The sequence below is a fragment of the Elephas maximus genome, chromosome 10 (genome assembly GCF_024166365.1).
Source record: "Elephas maximus indicus isolate mEleMax1 chromosome 10, mEleMax1 primary haplotype, whole genome shotgun sequence".
NCBI lineage: Eukaryota > Metazoa > Chordata > Mammalia > Proboscidea > Elephantidae > Elephas > Elephas maximus.
In genome coordinates, this window is record NC_064828.1 from 110,260,899 (window position 1) to 110,281,451 (window position 20,553).

The window sequence follows — 20,553 nt, forward strand, 5'->3', positions numbered from 1 at the left end:
CGAAGGTTACAGAGAGAATATCTCACCTCACACAGAAAAGCAAAGACAAGGTTTTGTCAGTGTTGGTCCCTAAGTGTTCCCGCAGGCTACCAGGCATGCCACTGTGGCCTTCACTCCCTGGCTGTGCGCTGGAGTCCCTCCAGCTGATGACCTCCACTGGTCCCCACCTGGCTGGCCACACCGCCTTCTGGGAAATGCTGACGTTGCCTCTGCAACCCCACTGTCCAGCCCCTGCCTGCCTTACTGGCCCCTCCTGGGGTGGACAACCCCCTGGACGCTCTGTAAGCGTTTATGCACCCTAGGCCTCATCCCCTCCTCCCTGCTCACTCCATCTATTAACATGACTGGTGCCTGGCTTCAGGCTTCTCAGTTTCCCCCAAACCTCCTACCTTCCACGGGCCCCTCTTGTAGGGCACCCCCGTCACCCAGAAGCCCTATTAATAATGCTGTGTGTCATTGTTAATTCTGCTGTTTCCTGTACCCCATATTCACGCCATCGGTGAATCCAATTGGCTCTATGGTCACCATGGATGCTAGGTACAATTGCTCCTCACCCCCCAGCATCAGGCCTGGCCTGCCTGGCTTTCATCCTCCCCCAGTCTCCCTACCTACCACCCTGCCAGGGTGACGCACCCCCTTGCTCAGAGCCGTGAAGCGCCCCCGCCCCCTGCCCAGGCCACCCTCCACCATCCTGGGCACCTCGCCTCTGCTCAGCGCACAGAGCCCCGGGGGCCGCTCCTGAAGCACACACGCAGGCCCACGTCCCTCTCAGCGTGGCGCACTCATGTTCTGCCCCTCTGCTCAGTGCATGGAGCCCTGGGGGCTGCTCCTGAAGCGCAGACGCAGGCCCGTGTCCCTCTCAGAGTGACATGTTCACATGCTGCCCCTCCGCTCAGTACATGGAGCCCTGAGGGCTGCTCCTGAAGCACACACACAGGCCCACGTCCCTCTCAGAGCAGCGCACTCACATGCTGCCCCTCCGCTCAGTACATGGAGCCCCGAGGGCTGCTCCTGAAGCACACACGCAGGACCACATCCCTCTCAGAGCAGCGCACTCACATGCTGCCCCTCTGCTCAGTGCATGGAGCCCCGGGGGCTGCTCCTGAAGCACACACGCAGGCCCATGTCCCTCTCGGAGTGACATGTTCATGTGTTGCCCCTCTGCTCAGTGCATGGAGCCCCAGGGGCTGCTCCTGAAGCACACACGCAGGCCCATGTCCCTCTCAGAGTGGCGTGCTCACGTGCTGCCCCTCTGCTCAGAGCGCTCTTCCCGGAGATGCTCACGTACCCATCCTGATGGCCTCAGAGAGGCCCCAAATCACCCCCCTGTACCCCCCCAATGGAGATTCATTTTTCTGCATAGCACTTAGCATCACCTGACACTATATATTTGTTTGGAACATAATTTGTAATTTATTTGTCATTTCTTCTACTAGGAAGTCAAGCTGAGTGATTTGTTTAGCTTAAATACAATTCCATCTCTCTGTGTCACAGAGCTCTTTAGCAGCAGGTAAATGCTAAAGTGCTAATTACCCCTCCCACCAGCAGCCAAGTATCACTGCAAAGCCTGGCTCCTAGAACAGTGCCTGGCACGCAATAGGTACTCCATAAATAGCTGCTCAATGAGTGGGAAGATATCTGAGTGTCCTTGCACCAGTGCAGCTGATTGTTTTCAGTGTTTGTCCCTCACTCCCAACATCCCGCTTTCGCTTTAATTTGCACAGAAGTGCTCTGATTCTAACGTGGGTACAAGATAACTGCACCAAGATAATCCAGGTTTTGAAAACGTTGTAAATTCCCATCTATCTCCACGAAAGACAGCTGCGCTTCACTGCCCATTGCCATCCAGTTGATTCCAACTCGTAGCTACCCTATAGGTCAGAGCAGAACTGCCCCATAGGGTCTCTAAGGAGTGGCTGGTGGATTGACTGCTGGCCTTTTGGTTGGCAGCCATAGCTCTTAACCACTACACCAACAGGGTTTCCAACTTCACTAGTGTCGGGAAACCATCTTGCTGAAGGCGATGGTGGTCACAGAGCTGAAACGGACCAAGTGCCCACCAGAATTTTCAGGCCATTTCCTGGGACAAGTTGGAAGTCTACATTTTTTGAGTAGTTAGTCTTCACTTGTTTGACACTTTCGAATGGTATTCAGTCAAGGCAATGGAAATGTTAGTCACATAAATCAAAACAGTCAAAACAAATAAAGCTTAACTCTGAAATGAGCAGATGAAAACTGCTCTTTACTCCCGTCTTCTCTCTTTGTTCCTGTTAGAACAGTCGCTTCAACAGCTATATTCTGTGAAGACTCACATCTGAATGGGGCAGGGGAGAGGTGGAACAGAGGATACTGCACCTGCAAGGTGATCATTGGAACCTGGCTTTTACAGTGATTGCACGTGGCCTCGCGGTATTTACAGGCCTTTTCCACGTGGTCACAGAGGTCTTTTCTCAATACTTTTTCTTTGCAGTCAGCACGGACACATGGAAGTTCTTCAAATTGGCAATCATTTTTTAAATGTACCTGTAAGACAGAAAATTCGAAGTTCCTACTTGGCAAAATCTCACCCTGAAATACCAGAGTCTAACTTCTAGGCAATTAAATCCGGCAGAAGTATTTCTAATCTGCCGCTGTATGAGTTTTCCATGGCTGCGAGTGACAAAATGCATTAAGGGGCACAGAATCTCATGTGCTATTTAGTGATTACTCAAACTCTACTGCTTTTGAAGAAGTCAGTCAACTCTTTCTCCTGGGTTTTGTGTTATTCCAACCCAAATATCCTTCCAGGGTAAAATATGATACTAATCAAGAGATCTAAGTTATGCAGAATTTTGTGATAAAAAAGAAAGAACAAGCTTTAATGGGTCTTTGGAAATTAAAACTCAATTCAGATTTCTTTCTATTCTAAACAGGGCGGGGTGTTTAAAACCAGGTGACACGTCTGCCAATGATGTCTACGGTAAAATGAGTTCCTGTATGTGGCCTTTTGTCTCAGTTCTTTGGAGAAACGGTTGGGAGATTTTTTTCCCCTAAGCTCTGAAGAGTTACCTTTGCCCTATTATTTGAAGAAGCAATTTGGGGAGGGGGTTCCCAGGTTGTTTTTTATCCCAGAGTGTTTGTTACAGAGAATTCGCTGGGTTGACCAACATTTCCTGGGTAAGCTGTAAACAACTTGATGGTCTGATACTTTTTGTCTGGCCCTGGGCTGTAGTCTGCCCTGTGATTGGTCTATTTTATGTACCCTGCAAGGACTGGTCAATTTGCTATGCAAATAGTGGCTTGAAAATCCACCCTACAGGATTGAGTGACTTGTGGTGTACTGAGGGGATTGGTCAGTTGGTGGTCCTGCTGGGAGTGCCATGACTTGAAATGGACAAGGAGTTTGGTTACATAAGTGGCTAACTACACAGAGGTGTTTCAGAAAAAATAGAAAAAGAAAAAAAGAGGAACCTCTGAGAAGAACTGTAAAATGGGTTAAGAGTTTTAATGCTGAAGGTGGTGAGAGGCCCAGAAGGGGCCCTACAGCAGAGCTGGTGGTAGTGGCAGAAAACTGCTATTATAAGAGGGGCAGCTGAGCAAGCTGCTACATTAACTATGTGCTGCCAGTTAGTTAGCAGTGAAAGGGCTGACGGCAGGGAGGTCAAAGGCAGGGAGGTGTGCATGGCTAAGAAGGCCTGTGTGCTTGCACAGCTAAGAGGGCTATCCTGATTGGAAACTCCTCTGCACTAAAGGAGGGAGGGATGTGCTCTCACCGCGAGGTGGCCTTCTAGACCTCACCTAGGTACTTCTGATCCTCAGTTGTAGCCTCTTACTTAATAAATCACTTAACTGTAAGTATAGTTTGTGAGTTCTGCAGGGCCACTGCAATTAATTATCAAACCAGAAGAGAAACAGAGTGCTGTGGGGGGAATGGCTGGTGTCAGAAATGGTGAAGAAGTTAGAGAGTGGAGGTATGTCTGACCTCCATCTCATAGGAAGCAGCTCTGTGCTGATCCTGATTCTTAGCCCCCATGAATTGAGGCAGTTCTTTATGACGGTAGATTATAATGTCATAAAAGTTCCATTTCATATCCAGGAAATTCTGACTGCTTTCATATATGGTGGTTTGCAAGATTAGCGTACATGTGGTCTTAGATGCCACATGAGATGCCCATTGGTTGGCTGACCCAGGGACCCATGTTTCACAGCGTAAACCCACAGCAGCACCTACCAGCAGAAGCCCCAGGGTTAGCTGTTCTGCACAGCCCCGGCTTTCATTCCGACAATAGATCTGAAGAGCTAGGATCTCTCTCTTACAGCAATTGTCCTTAAACACCTGAAATGGAAAGATAGTTGTTTTAGAGGATTAATATTTTTTAATCTCCACATGCTGCTACTTTGGACAAGGTAAAACCACTTTAAAAAAATCAGGAGAGCAGCTCTTAAGTGGACCTCAGGAAGCACCGAGGACCATCCTAATTGCTACAAGGAGGATGAAGGTAAGGATGAGGTAAGAGGTACAATTTAGAGAATATACCCTTACCTACCACCTTTCATTAGATGAGCCAAAAGAAAATGAGTTACACTGAATAACTGAAGATCATTTTGGATTACCTTTGGCATAATCTCAAGACAAGGGCAGAGCAGCACTGAGTCCATGAGGGTGGAGTTCACAGGCCACAGATGCCAGCACGTGAAGGGGGCCACAGACGCACGGGGAGTGCACTTCCTTGCCAAGGATGGGAAACAGCCTGCTGTAACCCAGCGTCCTTTATAGACTGCTTGCCAGAGAAACACAGATGCTACTGGAAAGGACCTTTTTTGAGTGGTTTGTAAAATATTTATTTTAAATCACTCTGCTAAGGTGATATTGCTTATTGCTCTTTTTTTTGCCAAAAAAGGTGGCAGGATTCCATTAAAAGAAAAAACAAAACTCTGGGGTTAATCTGATAATAAAAATGTTCAACTTTAAAAAAGAAAATTTTCTTGCCTTCATTTGATTTTATTTTTCCCTTAGAAAACATATTTGCTACTTGTACTAAAAAATTACTCTTACTCTTTCTAACAACACCTCTTAGTCCTCAGGCATTTCTAAGAAACTCCCACCTGTTAACACTTTATGACAAAAGGAGAAATGGACAGGGATGGTACCAGACAGGGATTTCAACCCCACAGGCAAAGAAATAGAACCGACGGCTGCTAAGAGTTAAGGATAAACTAATTTGGAGTTGAATCTAATCCTTCACAAACATGACTTTTTAAAAAGAGTCATTATTTAAGGTACCAGAGTCAACAAAACAGGTATTTTTAACCAGTAAGAAACGTGCTTCCTTTTCATGCCATCATGTTCTTTAAGTTATTTGCATTTAACCTTATGGATAAAAAACATTGGATAAGAACACCAGAATAATAAAAGTATAGCATCTTGGAACTGAAAAGGACCTTGGAATATTGGCTCTGTTTTAATAGGTGAGGAGCCTAGGCCCCCATGCAGCCTGCTCCACTTGGTGGCCTGGGAGTGGTACAGCCATACTTTCCCATAAGGATCCATGCTTCTGCCAATCTCATTACAATTCCTCAACAAAACTAGGAAACACTCTTCAGCTGTCAGTGCCATTGAAGAAGGGGGACAGTACTTCTGAGTGACAAAATACGGATACTAAACAAAAGCATCTCAGTCTATGGCTTCAGCTCTCTCTTGATCATACAAGCTGAGATGCTACTAAGTAGAAGTGAGTGACTTGTTTCCTTCAGAACAATTCCCTCTCTGTGAGTAACTGACACCTTTATCTGCAGGTAAATGCTAAAGAAGGAAAGGTTCGTGGACAGTTGACCGGTTCCAACCTAAGCTGTCAGATCAGATGCCCTCACCTGGTTACGCCCACCTGGTCTGTCCTGACGGACAAAGCCAGTCTGCAAAGTGGCTGGAAAAAGCCAAGAGCAAGGATTTGATTGCAAAGTGTAATGACCTACATTTAAAAATCTGTTACGGTCATGAATCAAAATATCAGAAGCACTCGTCTTTATTGACATTTTAAGTACTTTAAGAATGAGTCGTTTCAAACTCAGTGTGTGCCTGGCAGGGTTTGGCAGCACTGGATGACCACCTGTCAGAGGTTAGGGCCCCAGGTGGGACGCTGGGCGGGCAAGCTAGAAAGGTCCCTCCTGCTCTGAGAGTCTGCAGTCACACCCAGGAGCTTCAGCCAGTACATGTGTGCATGCGTGTGGATATACACATGTGATATACCTGTGTACGTGTGCATGTGTGTATATTTACACGGGCACACTACATGTGTGTCTATATGTGTGTGTGCATGGACGTGTGCATGTGTGTGCATACCCATGTTGTGTGTATGGACCTGTGCTGTGTACATGCACACGTGCACGAAAAACGCTGAAATCTCACGTCTAATGATTTTGAGATACGCATGGGGGGCAGGGAAAGAGCAAATTCAAATAAATACCTCAGATTAGCACGTTTGACAGCAGAACTTAGTATAATATTCAAATACAAGCGATCTGGGATAAAGACCCAGGCGACAGCAGTGGCTCTGGCAACGGGCACTGCCAGGGCCAGGCGTGAACCCAGCACTCCTGTGACCCAGACTCCTCCGCCCTCCCACAGCCGCCTGCAGGTCTACGAGGTGGTGTTATCATTACAGCTGAGGACACAGGCTCGAAGGGTCAGAGTGCCAGGGCACAGAACACAGACTGTGTGACCATTACCCAGCTTAAAACACAACAGAGTAATTTCTTAAATATCAGAGTACCTTATCTTTAACGATGCTTTCTTGACACGCAGTACACTTCGGACTAGCGGAGCTGAGGGAAAAACACAATGAACCTGTTAGAGCATGAGCCCATCTCTCATTTGAACTCAGCAGATACATCAAACTATTTAGCTTAAGTTCATGGTCAAATTCACTATGTGAAGCTTATAGCAGCAGCCAGAGCTTCAACAGGCCACAGTGAATTTGGTTTAAACATGAAGCCCCAGGAGAAAAGGGCCGAATTAACAATAACAAACAACAAAAAAGGTAACTTTTCAAAAGGAAGTTTGTAATCAGTACAGTTTAGTTCAGTCTCACTTGGAAAGCCCCTTCAATTAAAAGTGAAATTTTATTTCAGAAACCAAAACGAGCTATCTGCGGATGGGCCCTAAGTGCCAGCACTCGTCCATCACTGGGAGAGTCCTGAGTGATCTCGCTTTTTAAAAATAGCCAATACTTTACCCACAAGCTATTTTCTTCACTGCATATTTAAACACTAATGCAATTCCGCAGACTATAAACAATATGAGAATTTTAAACTGACCCTGTTTAAAGAAAGCACTAGTCTCCTGTATCACTCCTGTCCCCAGAGTCAGGGCACAACTGCCTCTCCCCGCAAGCTGCCTGTCTGGACTTGGTTCTCATCCCATCCCACCCTGTGCCTGGAATCCACCTCCTATAGGTTAGAAATAAAAACGAGATGTGAGCTCTTGCTACCTCCATGGTCCAGCCTATAAGCGCCAAGAGGCCAAGTGGGGCATGGGCAGCCCGGTCATAAGCAGCAGAGGGCAGCATGTGTGTATGTGTGGCTGTGAGCAGAGTGGGGCCAGCTCCATAAGACCTGGAAGCCACGCAGGGGTGTCAACGGCTCATGGGGTAGGAAATTATTTTAAAATAAAACCTCATTTATTTAGACTCTACTAGTATGGAACTGGAAACCTTGGTGGCATAGTGGTTAAGAGCCCAGGATGCTAACCAAAAGGTTGGCAGTCTGAATCCACCAGGCGGCTTCATGGAAACCATATGGGCCAGTTCTACTTGGTCCTATAGGGTCGATAGGAGTTGGTATTGACTTGATGGCAATGGGTTCTGAGTACAGAGCCGAGAGCATTGGTGGCGTAGTGGTTAAGAGCTCAGCTGCTAACCAAAAGGTCGGCAGACTGAATCCACCAGCTGCTCCCTGGAAACCCCGTGGGGCAGCTCTACTCTGTTGTATAGGGTTGCTGTGAACTGGAATCGACTTGAGGCCACAAGGTCTGGTTTTGGTGGAGCTGACTGCCTGGGTGGTACAAATGGTTAATCTGCTCAGGTGCTACCTGAAAGGTTGGAAGTTCGAGTCCACTCACAGCCACCCTGGAAGAAAGGCATGGGGATCTACTTCTGAAAAATAAGCCACTGAAACCCTGTGGAGAGCGGTTCTGCGCTATGCCGTGTGTCAAAGCAGATGCCCCAGCAACTGGCTGGTTGGTAGTATGAAACTTGTACCAATTAAAAAAGAAATCATTATAAATCTTTTACATCCTTAGCCCAAGGGACTGAGCAGCAGCTGAGTGGGGTCCCTGACACCTGAAGGACAGAGGCAGAGGAGGAAGTGGGGAGCAAAGGAGGGCCTGGGAGCCAGACAAGGAGCACCCTCAGCCCTCCCCGCCTCCTTCCTCTTCCTCCCCTTTGCCCAGCTCCTCCTCACAGGGCCCACAGAGCCCCCCGTAAACTTACACATGGGCTTCTACTGAGTTCTCCTAAAGAGTTCACAAGTTGAGCTCTGAATATTTTATTCACACTTCAAAGCTTTCAATCTTTAGGTTTTTTTTTAGAGAAATAAGTGAGCAAAGAGGTGGGCAAGGGAGACAGGGATGGCGGGCGCGGCCGCTGGGGGCCCACCTCAGCAGGGCAGCCATGCAGGTCTCACAGAACCGGTGTCCACACTCCGTCTGTCTCGGGTTGCACAGGACAAGGCGGCACTTTTCGCACTTGTACTTGTCCTCCACGGTCTTCACAAACTTCTCCTTGTAGCCCCCTTGCTCGGGGACAAACCCGGCTGCCCCAGCACTGCGGTCAGAAGTCGGCTTCAGCGGGGGGTTGGTCTGCAGGGAGGCCGGGGGGTCCATCTTTTTACTGGGCTCCATTTTGGGAAAGAGAACTTCTGCAGGAGGAAACACAACAAGTGAGTAAGTCCCACCACGTCATTCGCCTGAGAGAAAAGCTTTCTTCAGGTGACACATCACACGCAAGGCTCCCTCCCGGCTTTAACACATCATGGGAGCAAGACGTGCTCAGATACACTCTACCCTTTTCTCTTTCTGGAAACATGACTGCTAACTTGACTATTTAAAAAACCTTCTAAAATGTCCGTTTTGAACTGTATTTTCAAGATTCCCTAGATTGCGGGGTTACTCTGCTGCCATCACTTCAAGGTCCACGCATCACTTCCCCGACGCTGGCTGAAGCAACGGCTGTCCTCAGCCAGCTGCACTTCCCCGTTAGCCTCATCTCGGGACTCAGGGCGCAGCAGCACACGCAGCGGCCATCCTGTGAGGCCTCTTGTTCCGAAAACAGGACTACTGCGCCAGATGTGGTTCCAGGTACCACGCGGTTCACCCAGGGCTCCTCGGATCTGGAGATGGCATGGCTGCGCCCACCCTCCCTGGCCTCGTCACCCTCATATCATTAACCTAAGCACAGGGCTTCGGAAAGGAGCCTCACGGACTCACAGGTGCTTTCGAACCCTCTCCTGACGATACTCAGATGGGCACACACCAGGAGCTGGCCTCCACTGTACCACGAGGAGGCGGAGGCTCAGGGGTCACTGACCAGAGACTGCCTGGGACTCAAGGCTGGCAGAGAGCAGAGCCGGAGTGGACGGGGTCTCCTGTCCCACCATGCCGGCTCTCCTCACGCAGGCGGCTACAAGTTAGTTTCAGTGGGTGGCTGCTGCCCTCTGCTAGTCCTCTTCGCTGACAGAGTCTGCAGCTCTGAGAACGAGTCCACAAGGACCCTAGCCTGAGCGACCCTGCCAGCCGAGACCCCGAGACCCAGCAAATGAAAACAGACAAGGACATAAAGGAGAGGAATAATGTTCGCCAGAAGCATTAGCTTTAATAAAAATTACAAAATGCGTGAATACATATGCATCAATAAGCTGATGAATGATCCTAAATATTTATTAACATTTATCTGAAGCATAAATTAAACACCTTCAGATGGTGGGATAAAGGGTGGTTTCTCTTTTCTGTTATACTTTTCTTTTCTGGATTTTCTACAACTGGCATGCAGTTTTAGAATAAAAGAACACATTCTGAATGCTGGACAATGCCATGATCCACTCGGGCACCGGATGCTGCTCCTCCACCCAGCTCCTCCCACCCTTGCTCAAGCCCTCTGCCTGGCAGCCTCAGCACAGTCTCGGGGGCTCAGCTGCACCCCCTGTCCTGTCATCAGCCCCAGCTGGCCCTGCCCCTGCGCACACATGCCTGGGTCAGCAAGGAGGGGCACTGTAGGGGTGGTGAAGGTGGGTCGGGGCACGGTAGCCTCAGGGCAGAGCTGCTGCCCAGGTGCCTGGCACAGGCTCCACGGGCTGCAGCCAGGACTTTTTCATGTGGACTCTGACCACCTGCTTCGTTCTCACCACCTTCTCTCTCATGTGAAATGGTAACGCACTTGTTGAACTGCCAAATGATTTTCTTTCAACTCACTGAGTCCCTCCAAAACTATGGTCTGAACCAATCCATCTATCTTTGCTACTTCCAAAATTAAGGGCCAAGGTCTCTCTGCTCACGAGTCCTGGGCATCCACCTGGCCCTCCTCAGTGAGGCTCAGCTGTGAGCGCTCCAGGGCTGGGGGCACGGCAGGCCTCGGGACTGGGTGTCCAGCCACTCCCTCCCATCCTTGTCCCTGCACTGCCTCTTCCTGCCTCTCTCTGTAGGAGGCTGAAAGAAGCAACGTTTCACATAGGGCGACAGGCGACAGATTAATGAGCCGGTATTCCACTGTGCGTGGGAGAGCTTTAATAAAACACAATGTTACTGCGCCAAAGTGGGGGCCTTGTTGAAACTCACCTATTCACGAACTGTTTTCAAAATGACCTCAAAAGGCCAATGACCCTTTGCTTGCAAACCTGTCCACCAGAATCATGTTCATTAAGATGCTACGTATACTCTCCAACAGCTAGCTAGGCAGGAAAGGCACTGGGTGGGGGGCCTCGTGTCAGAGAAAAGGGCCCACCAGCCACCTGCCTCTGGTGACTTGTGCCCCCTCCTGCTGTCCTCTGCAGTGGCTGCCCCCCTCTGGAAGGCACTCCCCAGACCCCCATGCTGGACTCTCCCCCTTCTCACGGAGGCCCACTGGGCCTACCCCACTTTCCCTGCCCCCTGCCCTGCCCTGCTCTTTCCAACAGCACGTCTGGCCTGCTCCTGTACAGGCACTTACTGTCTCTCTCCTTGGGAGGGAGGTAAGCCCTGAGGTGCCAGTTCTGTTTCTTTGACTGACAAACCCCAGGCCCCTAGAATGGTGCCTGATGGAAAGAAGGTGCTCAACAAATGCTTGTTGATAAACAAACAGATGGCAACAGAGGTCCGAGATACTGAGACCACACGGTATTTCTAGGATGAGCTGACTCCAGGAGCAGGGAACATGTCAGCTCTTTAGACCTGACCCTATAGTTTCACACCCTGCTTAGATTATGGACTACTTACAACTTCAGTTTATGATTTTATCCTATAGTGCTTGGGTAGCTGTGGTGCTCAATAGTTTTCTGATGAGAAACACTTGTTCCTGGGAGGTGAATTCCTATTTCAAATACAAGGGAGAACTCACCTAGGATCAAGCTCACGATAAAGAATGGATGTTGATGAACCTGTAACATGTCCTACTCTAAATAAGCGGCAAAGAGTGCTGTTTTGGACCACTTGTTTTTACCGAATACTGAAGAGAAACAAGCAGGCCAAAGGTGACAAAGCAGGGCTGTGGCAGCCCTGTCCCAACAGCGCAGTAGAATCTACAGCTGACAGGTCTCCTGGGGCTGACCCCGTGATGCTGGACACTCATGTGGCATCTGTGCGAATGGGACACCGGGGCTCAGAGCCCATTCAGTGCGCCCGTTCTTGGCCCACGCACTGCTGTTCCTGGGCTGAGCTCACAAGACAATGGTCCCTCAGGGAAGGAGGGAAAAGGGCCCTGGGTGCTGAGGTAGAAGACCATGAACGCCAGACCATCACCACCTAACACTCACAATGAGGAGGAAAGAAGTGTAAGAAAATGATCTAAATGTGAAATGTCCAGAACAGGCAAATTCACGCAGGCAGAAAGTAGCAGCTGCCAGCTGTGGGGGTGCAGGTGGGCCTGGGGGTGACAAAAATATTCTGGAATTAGATAACAGTGATGGCTGAACAACTTTGTGAACATCCTGAAAACCACTGAACTGTACACTTTAAAGGGTGAATTTTATGGTATGAGAATTACAGCTCAATTTAAAAAACTATCTAAACAAGGGCATTAGAAAGTAACTGTTCAGAATGGCCTGGTGTAGGTTTGGTTAAGTTGTGCTATTTACATTCTTCAAAATGTACGGTTCTAAAACTGAAATCACATGGTACCTGGTGCTATGGACAGATATATGAGGAGTACAATAAAATAACAACAACAAAATAAATAAAATTGAAAGAAAAAGAAAAAAAAAAGATTATCAATGCTGCCAAACTGCCTCCTCAAAAGGTTACGCCCATCAGTGTGTTTCCTCCAATGCCTATCAAACTACCAGACAAACCTTATTTTATAGGAGAGAAGCCCACGTCACTCAAACATGATGTTGTTGTTGTTAGGTGCCGCTGAGGCAGTTCCAACTCATAGTGACCCTATGTACAACCACATGAAACACTGCCCAGGCCTGCACTGTCCTCGCCTTATGCTTGAGCCCACTGTTGCAACCACTGTGTCAATCCATCTCATTGAGAGGCTTCTTCCTCTTTTTTGCTGACCCTCTACTCTACCAAGCACGATGTCCTTCTCAAGGGGCTAGTCCCTCCTTATACCACGTCCGAAGTATATGAGACGCAGTCTCACAATCCTTGCTTCTAAGGAACATTCTGGCCATACTTCCTCCAAGACAGATTTGATCATTCTTCTGGCAGTCCATGGTATATTCTATATTCTTCACCAACACCACACTTCAAAGGAGTCAATTCTTCTTTGGTCTTCTTTACTCACTGTCCAGTTTTTGCATGATATGAGGCAATTGAAAACACCGTGGCTTGGGTCAGGCTCACCTTAGTCTTCAAGGTGACATCTTTGCTTTTTAACACTTTAAAGAGGTCTTTTGCAGCAGATTTGCCCAATGCAATATGTCATCTGATTTCTTGACCGATGCTTCCACCTTTTTTTTTGGCCTAATGGTGTTTTCTGGAGAGCACTTTTGGCCTGCCGTGGTTTCCCCTGTTCAGCGAGCATCGCGGGGTGCCTGCTCTGTGGACACCGTCCTAATGGAGCCTGTCTGCAGGGCTCAGCCATGAAGGCTCAAGTGGTGCCACCCACCAGGCCCTCTGCACCACGTACATGTGAGACTCCTTCTGAGTGGGGATTCTGCAAAGCATGGTTGAACTGCACTTTATTTCCACAAATGTACTGGACAACTGTGATGCACGAGGCTCAGCACCAGCACTCCAGGGGACACAGGGATGATGGAGGCAGCCCCTGCCTTGAAGCGTCTTTGAGGGAGTCGGGATGCTGGGGAGAACAAGAAACTGTCCAGGGTAATAGCTACAACAAGCAGCAGAATGTGAAAAGCACCATCCTAGAGCTTTTTATTAGAGCTGCAAATGGCTGTGGGTCTTATGAAGAGGAAGACAGCACCTCTGTTTTTGGGAGACCCAGGGGCTTCCTGAGGTGGACTTGGGCGTGATTCCAATTCCGTCGAGGAAGACAAGGAGGGGTGGCAGACACAGCACTGCCAGGTGGTGACGCAGGGGAACTGGGGACCAAAGTCTCGGGGGGTGGGGAGAGCTGATGTCATCACAGATGCGATGCAGACAGGCTGAGAGGTGCCAAAGGCAGGGCATCTGTTGGTGTGGGTGTGAAAGCCAGCCCAGCAGACCTGACTGGAACCCTTGGGCACAGCCTTTATCTTCTGCAAGCTGTGCTTTTATTTTTTTCTTTTTAATTCATTTGAAAAGCCGGTGCTACCTCTAATTCTCACAGCATTATCAGGTATCAGTGAGAAGATACACGTGCTCCCCTGAATGCCCTGCAGCACTGTAAGCGTGGAAAATTATCCTCCTGCTGAACAGCGGCAGCAAGTCTGACAAGGACAGGGCTGTGTGCTCATCTGATGGCTCAACGCCTTTGTTCAAAAAGTCCCTTATTGGCAATTAGGCAAGAAAAAGAAATAAAAGGCATTCAGACTAGAAAAAAAAAGGAAGAAGTAAAACTGTATTTCAGATCCTAAGGAACTGCCTAGAGGCTAGCTGAACTAATAAATGTGTTCAGCAAGGTTGCAGGATATAAGATCAATTTCTAAGAATCAATTGCATTTCTATACACTACTAATGAAAAATCTGAAAATGAAATTAAGACAACAATGCCAACATCAGCAAAAAAAGACTATCTAGGAATAAATTTAACAAAAGAAGTGCAAGACTTGTATACTGAAAACAACAAAGCATTGTTGAAAGAAATTAAAGAGCTAAATAAATAGAAAGATATCCCATGTTCATGGATCAGAAGACTTAACATTAATAAACTAGCAATACTCCCCAAACTGATCTACAGACTCAGTGCAATGCCTATCAAAATCCCTGGTTTTTGGACAAATTAATAAGCTGATCCTCAAATTGACAACAGCAATTTAAAAGGTCAAATACGAAGCTTAGGGGGCAGTGAGTTTACATCAATTGCGAGGAGGAACAATTCAGAAAAGGAGGATGAGGACGGTTGCACAAGTTGAAGAATGTAGTCACCATCACTGAATTGTACATGCAGAAATGATTGAACTGGTGTATGTTTTGATTTGTATATTTTCAACAATTAAAAAAAAAAAAACTGATCCTAAAATTCACATGGAAGTGCAAGGGACCCAGAAAGGACAAGACAATCTTTAAAAAGAATGAAGTTGGAGGACTCAGATTTCCTACTTTCAAAACTTATTACAAAGCTAAATAATCAGGACAGTGTGGCGCTGGCATCACAACAGATACACAAATCAATGGAATAGAATTGAGAGTCCAGAAATAAACCCTTCCATTCATGCTCAGCTGATTTCTGACAAGGGTGCCAAGGCCATTCAACAGCAAAGGACGGTATGCACTTAGTGACCTTACAAATGATATGGGATAAAGGAGGCTTTACTTCTGGGGACTCTCCACACCACACAGCAGCCTCTCTCCTGCCCAAGTGGTCAACTCAGCTAAGCTCTGGCACAGAAAGCACTGCTTCGGGGAGGACAGGCAGGTAGGTTCTAAGACCTCCCTGGCTGGTGTCCTTTCTTGCTGTTCAAAAATGTATTATGAGATATCTGATACATACAAAATGTCATGTGCAATATATAAGCAAGTTATGAAGCACAGCAAAATGAACCCCAGAACTCACTGAATAGTCAACATCTACCTGTGTGTTCCTTCCCTCCCCACCTCCTGCCTCTGCCCAAAAGGAACCGTCAGCATCAACTTGGTCTTTATAATTCTCATGCTATCAGACATATTTTTCTTTGTACACAATACACTTTTGCTTGTTTTTGAACTTCATAAAAATGACGTCATACCCTGTATGTTGTCCTCTTTCTTCTTCTACACTGAGTGTTTTACATTTTCATCCATGTCTGTCGTGTGTGGATGTAACTCATTCCTTTTTGCTGCTGCTCTGAACTGCTGGCACATGTCTTCTGGGGCGCTCCTACAAAACTTTCTCTAGGGTATATATACTAGGATCAGGGATCAGCAAACTATGGCCTGGGAGGCAAGTCTAGTCAATGGCTTGTTTTTGTAAGGCCCTTGAGCTAAGAATGCTTTTTAGGTTTTAAGAGGGCTAGAAAAACAAACAAAACAAAGAAAAATATTCGACAGAGGTTGTATGTGGTCAGCAAAGCCTACAATCTTGCCCTTTACGGCAGAGTTTGCCAGCCCCTGCCCTGAACTCTACAACCAGAGATGAAGAGAAAGTGTGGTGTGCAGGTTGTATGAACGCTCTGCGTCACAAACTAGTGCCAAGCTGCTCTCCAAAGAAAGGCAGCAAAGCATGCGCCCGCCAGCAGCTTGTTTCTATTAATCCATACCCTCACTCACCAACACTTGATATCCTCACACATATTAATTTATGACAATCTAGCAGGCACATTTTTTTTTAACACTACCCTGATAATTTAAAAGTTGGACATCTTTTCCTGTGTTCATGAGCCACTTGTGTTTTACCTTCTGTGAAATGCCTGATTGTGTCCTCTTGCTGTTTTGCATTGAGTTATTTGTCTTTTACTTATTGACTTGTGGGAATTCGTCATACATTCTGACTACTAATCCGTTGATTAGGAACCCTGGTGATGCAATGGTTAAGCACTCAGCTGCAAACCCGCCTAGCACCTCCATGAGAGAAAGACCTGGCAATCTGCTCCCATCAAGATTACGACCAACACAATACAGGGGAGGCCAGCACAATTGGACTAAACCAAAAGCAAAGAAGTTTCCTGAATAAACTGAATGCTTTGAAGGCCAGCGTAGCAGGGGCAGGAGTCTGGGGACCATGGTTTCAGGGGACATCTAAGTCAATCGGCATAATAAAATCTATTAAGAAAACACATTCTGCATCCCACTTTGAAGAGTGGCGTCTGGGGTCTTAAACGCTAGCCAAGCAGCCATCTAATTGGTCTTAACCCACCTGGAGCAAAGGAGAATGAAGAACATCAAGGACACAAGGTGATTACAGGCCCAAGAGACAGAAAGGGCCACATGAACCAGCAACTACATCATCCTGAGACCAGAAGAACTAGATGGTGCCTGGCTACAGCCAAAGACTGCCCTGACAGGGAACACAACAGACAACCCCTGAGGGAACAGGAGAGCAGTGGGATGTAGACCCCAAATTCTCATAAGACCAGACTTAATGGTCTGACTGAGACCGGAAGGACCCCAGTGGTCATGGCCCCAGACCTTCTGTTGGCCCAGGACAGGAACCATTCCTGAAGCCAACACTTCAGACGTCGATTGGACTGGACAATGGGTTGGAGCGGGATGCTGGTGAGGAGTGAGCTTCTTGGATCAGGTGGACACTTGAGACTATGTTGGCATCTCCTGCCTGGAGGGGAGATGAGAGTGTGCAGGGGGTTAGAAGCTGGCGAAAAGGATGTGAAAAGAGAGAGTGGAGGGAGAGAGCAGACTGTCTCATTAGGGGGAGAGTATTTGGGAGTGTGTAGCAAGGTGTATACGGGTTTTTGTGTGAGAGACTGACTTGATTTGTAAACTTTCAATTAAAGCACAATAAAAATTATTTGAAAAAAAAAAAAAAAAGATTACAACCAAGAAAACCGTACAGGGCAGTTCTACTCTGGCACATAGGGTTGCTATGAGTCAATATCAACTTGATGGAACCCAACAACAATCCTTTGATAGTTATATATATTGTAAATGTCTATTCCACATTTGTGGCCTGACTTTATCTGTGGTGTCTTTTAATAAAGATAAATCATTAATTTTAACGTGGTGGCATTTATCTTTATCTTGGCCTTTTAAAAAAATGTTCAGTTTAGCTTGTGCGTGATGCTGATGAAAAAGACCCAACCCAATATATCTGAAGCCACAATAGAAAACAATTTTAATTCTATCACAGCATCATTTTTAAAAAGAATGATATTCTGCTCAAATAAGACTAGCAGATGAGCCACCAACTGTTTCAAACAGACTAATAACACTGTTCAAGAAAAATATCCTTTCTGAGTAACAGCTGCCTCAAGAAAGAAATGATACAAGCCCTGAGCAGAGCCCAGCAGGAGGGCTCGTGTCCCTCTGCATCATTGAGGTGCCAGCATAGGCCTCCGCCTGCTCTGAGGAAAGCAGGAGCTGCTACCCTGGTAGGTACCAGGACCAGAGGACATGCGAACACTCTCAGGTTTAGTGACGCCAATGAAATGGCTGAGTAAAGAACTCCAAAAGTCCATCCCTACATAAAAGCAATGAAATAACTGTCAGAATTAACTTTTTAGGCACTCTGGAAACGAACCCAGAGCTTGCAGCAACCAGGGGAGCACCTAATTAGAAAATCTGGCTGAATCTGGTAAGAACAGCAAGCTCTATGGCAGTCTCACTTACCCTGGTCCCATCCCCAGCTCCCAAGAGACAGTGGCCTTGAAGATAACAAGCCACATTCTCAGTACAAGCACAAAAAACCTCATTTGTAAAGAATTGTGGTTGTTTGTTTTGACTGGTCTACAGACTCTATGGAAGAAGGGCTCAAAGGGCTTGCCTTTATCTCCCCCAAATGAGAACTTTCCCAAGCAGCTATGTAAGGTGTCTGTAGCAAACATTTACAGGCAAATATATTAGTTACTGGTGCCTGAGGCAATGGATAACTGTTGTGGCAAAAAAACAGGCTAATTAAAAACTTCAGAGAAAAGGCTGGGAATAAGATGCTTTGGGGGAATGAGGGCTTTAAAAAGCTGGCTGCAACCTATTTCTGGGAATCTAGAGGACCACATGCATGGCCAAACCAAAAAACCAAACCCAGTGCCGTCGAGTCGATTCTGACTCATAGCGACCCTACAGGACAGAGTAGAACTGCCCCATAGAGTTTCCAAGGAGCGCCTGGCGGATTTGAACTGCCGACCCTTTGGTTAGCAGCTGTAACACTTAACCACTACGCCACCAGGGTTTCCCTGGCCAGGGCTGTGACAATGTCCAGGAAAGACCTGATGAGACCCGAAGCTCTCTCCTCTAGCTGACCTTCGGGCTCTGTGTGAGCAGGAAATGAAGGCTAAGGTAGAGTTGTAAACTTCTTGCTGAGTGTTGATGACAACAACACACACATACAGAACCCATCTGTAAAAGCTGGCTAAGGGATTTTTTTTGGTTCTAGTCATTTAAGGAAATCTCTATTGAATCACTTAGCTAATGAAACAGAGACTTCAGTGGCCACACGCAACAAAGAATACAGACTCTACAAGATTTGTTTAAAAAAGTCACTAAACAAACAACAGCAACTACAATAAGAAGCAACAACAAATCCTAGGAGGAAGTAGTCTGATTTTCAGAGATGCCACATTATAACATTCAAAGGGCTCATTTTCAACAAGCAGTTACAAGGTATGAAAAGAAATAAGAAAGTATGGCCTATACATAGGGACAAAAGAAATTAATAGAAATGGTCCCCAAGGAAATCCAGACATGGAACTTACTAGACAAAGACTTTAAATAAGCTATTTTATACATGTCCAAAGAGCTAAAGGAAACTATGGCCAAAGAACTAAAGGAAACCACAAGAACAATGTCTCACCAAATACAGAATACCAAAAATAGAAATTATACAAAGGAACCAAATAGAAATTCTGGAGTTAAAAAGTATAATACCTGAAATGAAAACTTCACTAGAGGGGTGCAATAGCTGTTTTGAGCAGTGAATGTGAGGATAGGTCAATTGAGACTATCTAGTTGGATGAACAGAAAGAAAAAAAGAAGGAAGAAAAATGAACAGAGCCTAAGAGCCTAAAAATGAATACAGTCTAACAACACATGCTTAATGGGGGTCTCAGAAGGAGAAGAGAAAAAGAAAGAGGCAGACAGAATATTTGAAGAAATAATGATCAAAACTTCCCATACATGATAAAAGACACAAATCTACATATCCAAGAAGCTCAACAAACTCCAAGTAGGGTAAATTTAAAGAGATCCACACTCAGACAGAGTATACTCAAAGTGCTGAAGAACAAAGACAAAGAGCCTCATGAAAGCAGCAAGAAAGAAGTGACTCATTGCATACAAGAAATTTTCAATAAGATTAACAGTTGATTTCTCAGTAGAAACCATGGAGGCCATGAGATAGCAGGATGACATATTCAGAGTTATGAAAGAAAAAAACTGTTAGCCAAGAATTCTATATTTGGTAACAATATCTTTCAAAAATGAAGGAGAAATTAAGACATTCCCAGGTACACAAAACTGAGAGAGTCCACTGCTAGATAAGCTATACAGAGGCCTGTCCTACAAGAAATATTAAAAGGAGTCCTTCAGGTTGAAATGAAAGAACACTAGATAGTATCTCCAATCCATGTGAAGAAATAATACCAGTAATGATATTTACACAGATAAATATAAAACTCAGTATTAATGTACTTCTGTTTGTAACTCCTCTTTTTTCATATCTGGTCTAAAAGACAACTGTCTAAAACAATAATTGTAAGTCTAAGTACATGGGCACACAATATATAAAGATGTAATTTGTAACAACAGCAACATAAAGGATGGAGGTAAATAGGAGCAGTTTTCTGTACTCTATTGAAATTCAGTTGGTATTAATATGAACTAGATTGCTATAAATTAAGATATTAAAACCCTTTCATTACCACAGGCCTAAACGGTGTGCCAGCCATTTTTTATGCCTCTGGATCTCAGGGGTAAGGTGTTATTCTGGTTCTAATGCATCTAGCATCAAGGTGGGTCCTTTTTAAATGTGTGAAGCTCAGCAGACCAGCATAAGAGCCTCACTGTTGTGTAGGCTGAGTATTCTATTAGGTGATGCTTTCTGGATGTATTAGTTTTGTAAACTTTTGCCTTTCTTCCCTTTATTTCTCTGAGAAAAGGCTTGCAAGCATAATCGTGGCTTTCCACAGTAAGTGTTAGGA

The 20,553-nt window shown here is 46.2% G+C and overlaps 1 protein-coding gene across 5 annotated transcripts in view; it reads right to left on the minus strand.

Moving 5' to 3' along the window:
• TRAF3 (TNF receptor associated factor 3) overlaps positions 1–20,553 on the minus strand; it is a 129,719-nt gene that overhangs the window by 25,524 nt on the left and 83,642 nt on the right. For all 5 annotated transcript variants that reach the window (XM_049899657.1, XM_049899658.1, XM_049899653.1 and 2 more), the window contains 4 exons: positions 8,631–8,892; positions 6,750–6,801; positions 4,211–4,315; positions 2,356–2,523 (listed from right to left, as the gene is read on the minus strand). In XM_049899657.1, coding sequence (XP_049755614.1) covers positions 2,356–2,523; positions 4,211–4,315; positions 6,750–6,801; positions 8,631–8,875 — 570 coding nt within the window. In that variant the 5' untranslated portion in view covers positions 8,876–8,892. The remainder of the gene's footprint in view (positions 1–2,355; positions 2,524–4,210; positions 4,316–6,749; positions 6,802–8,630; positions 8,893–20,553) is intronic.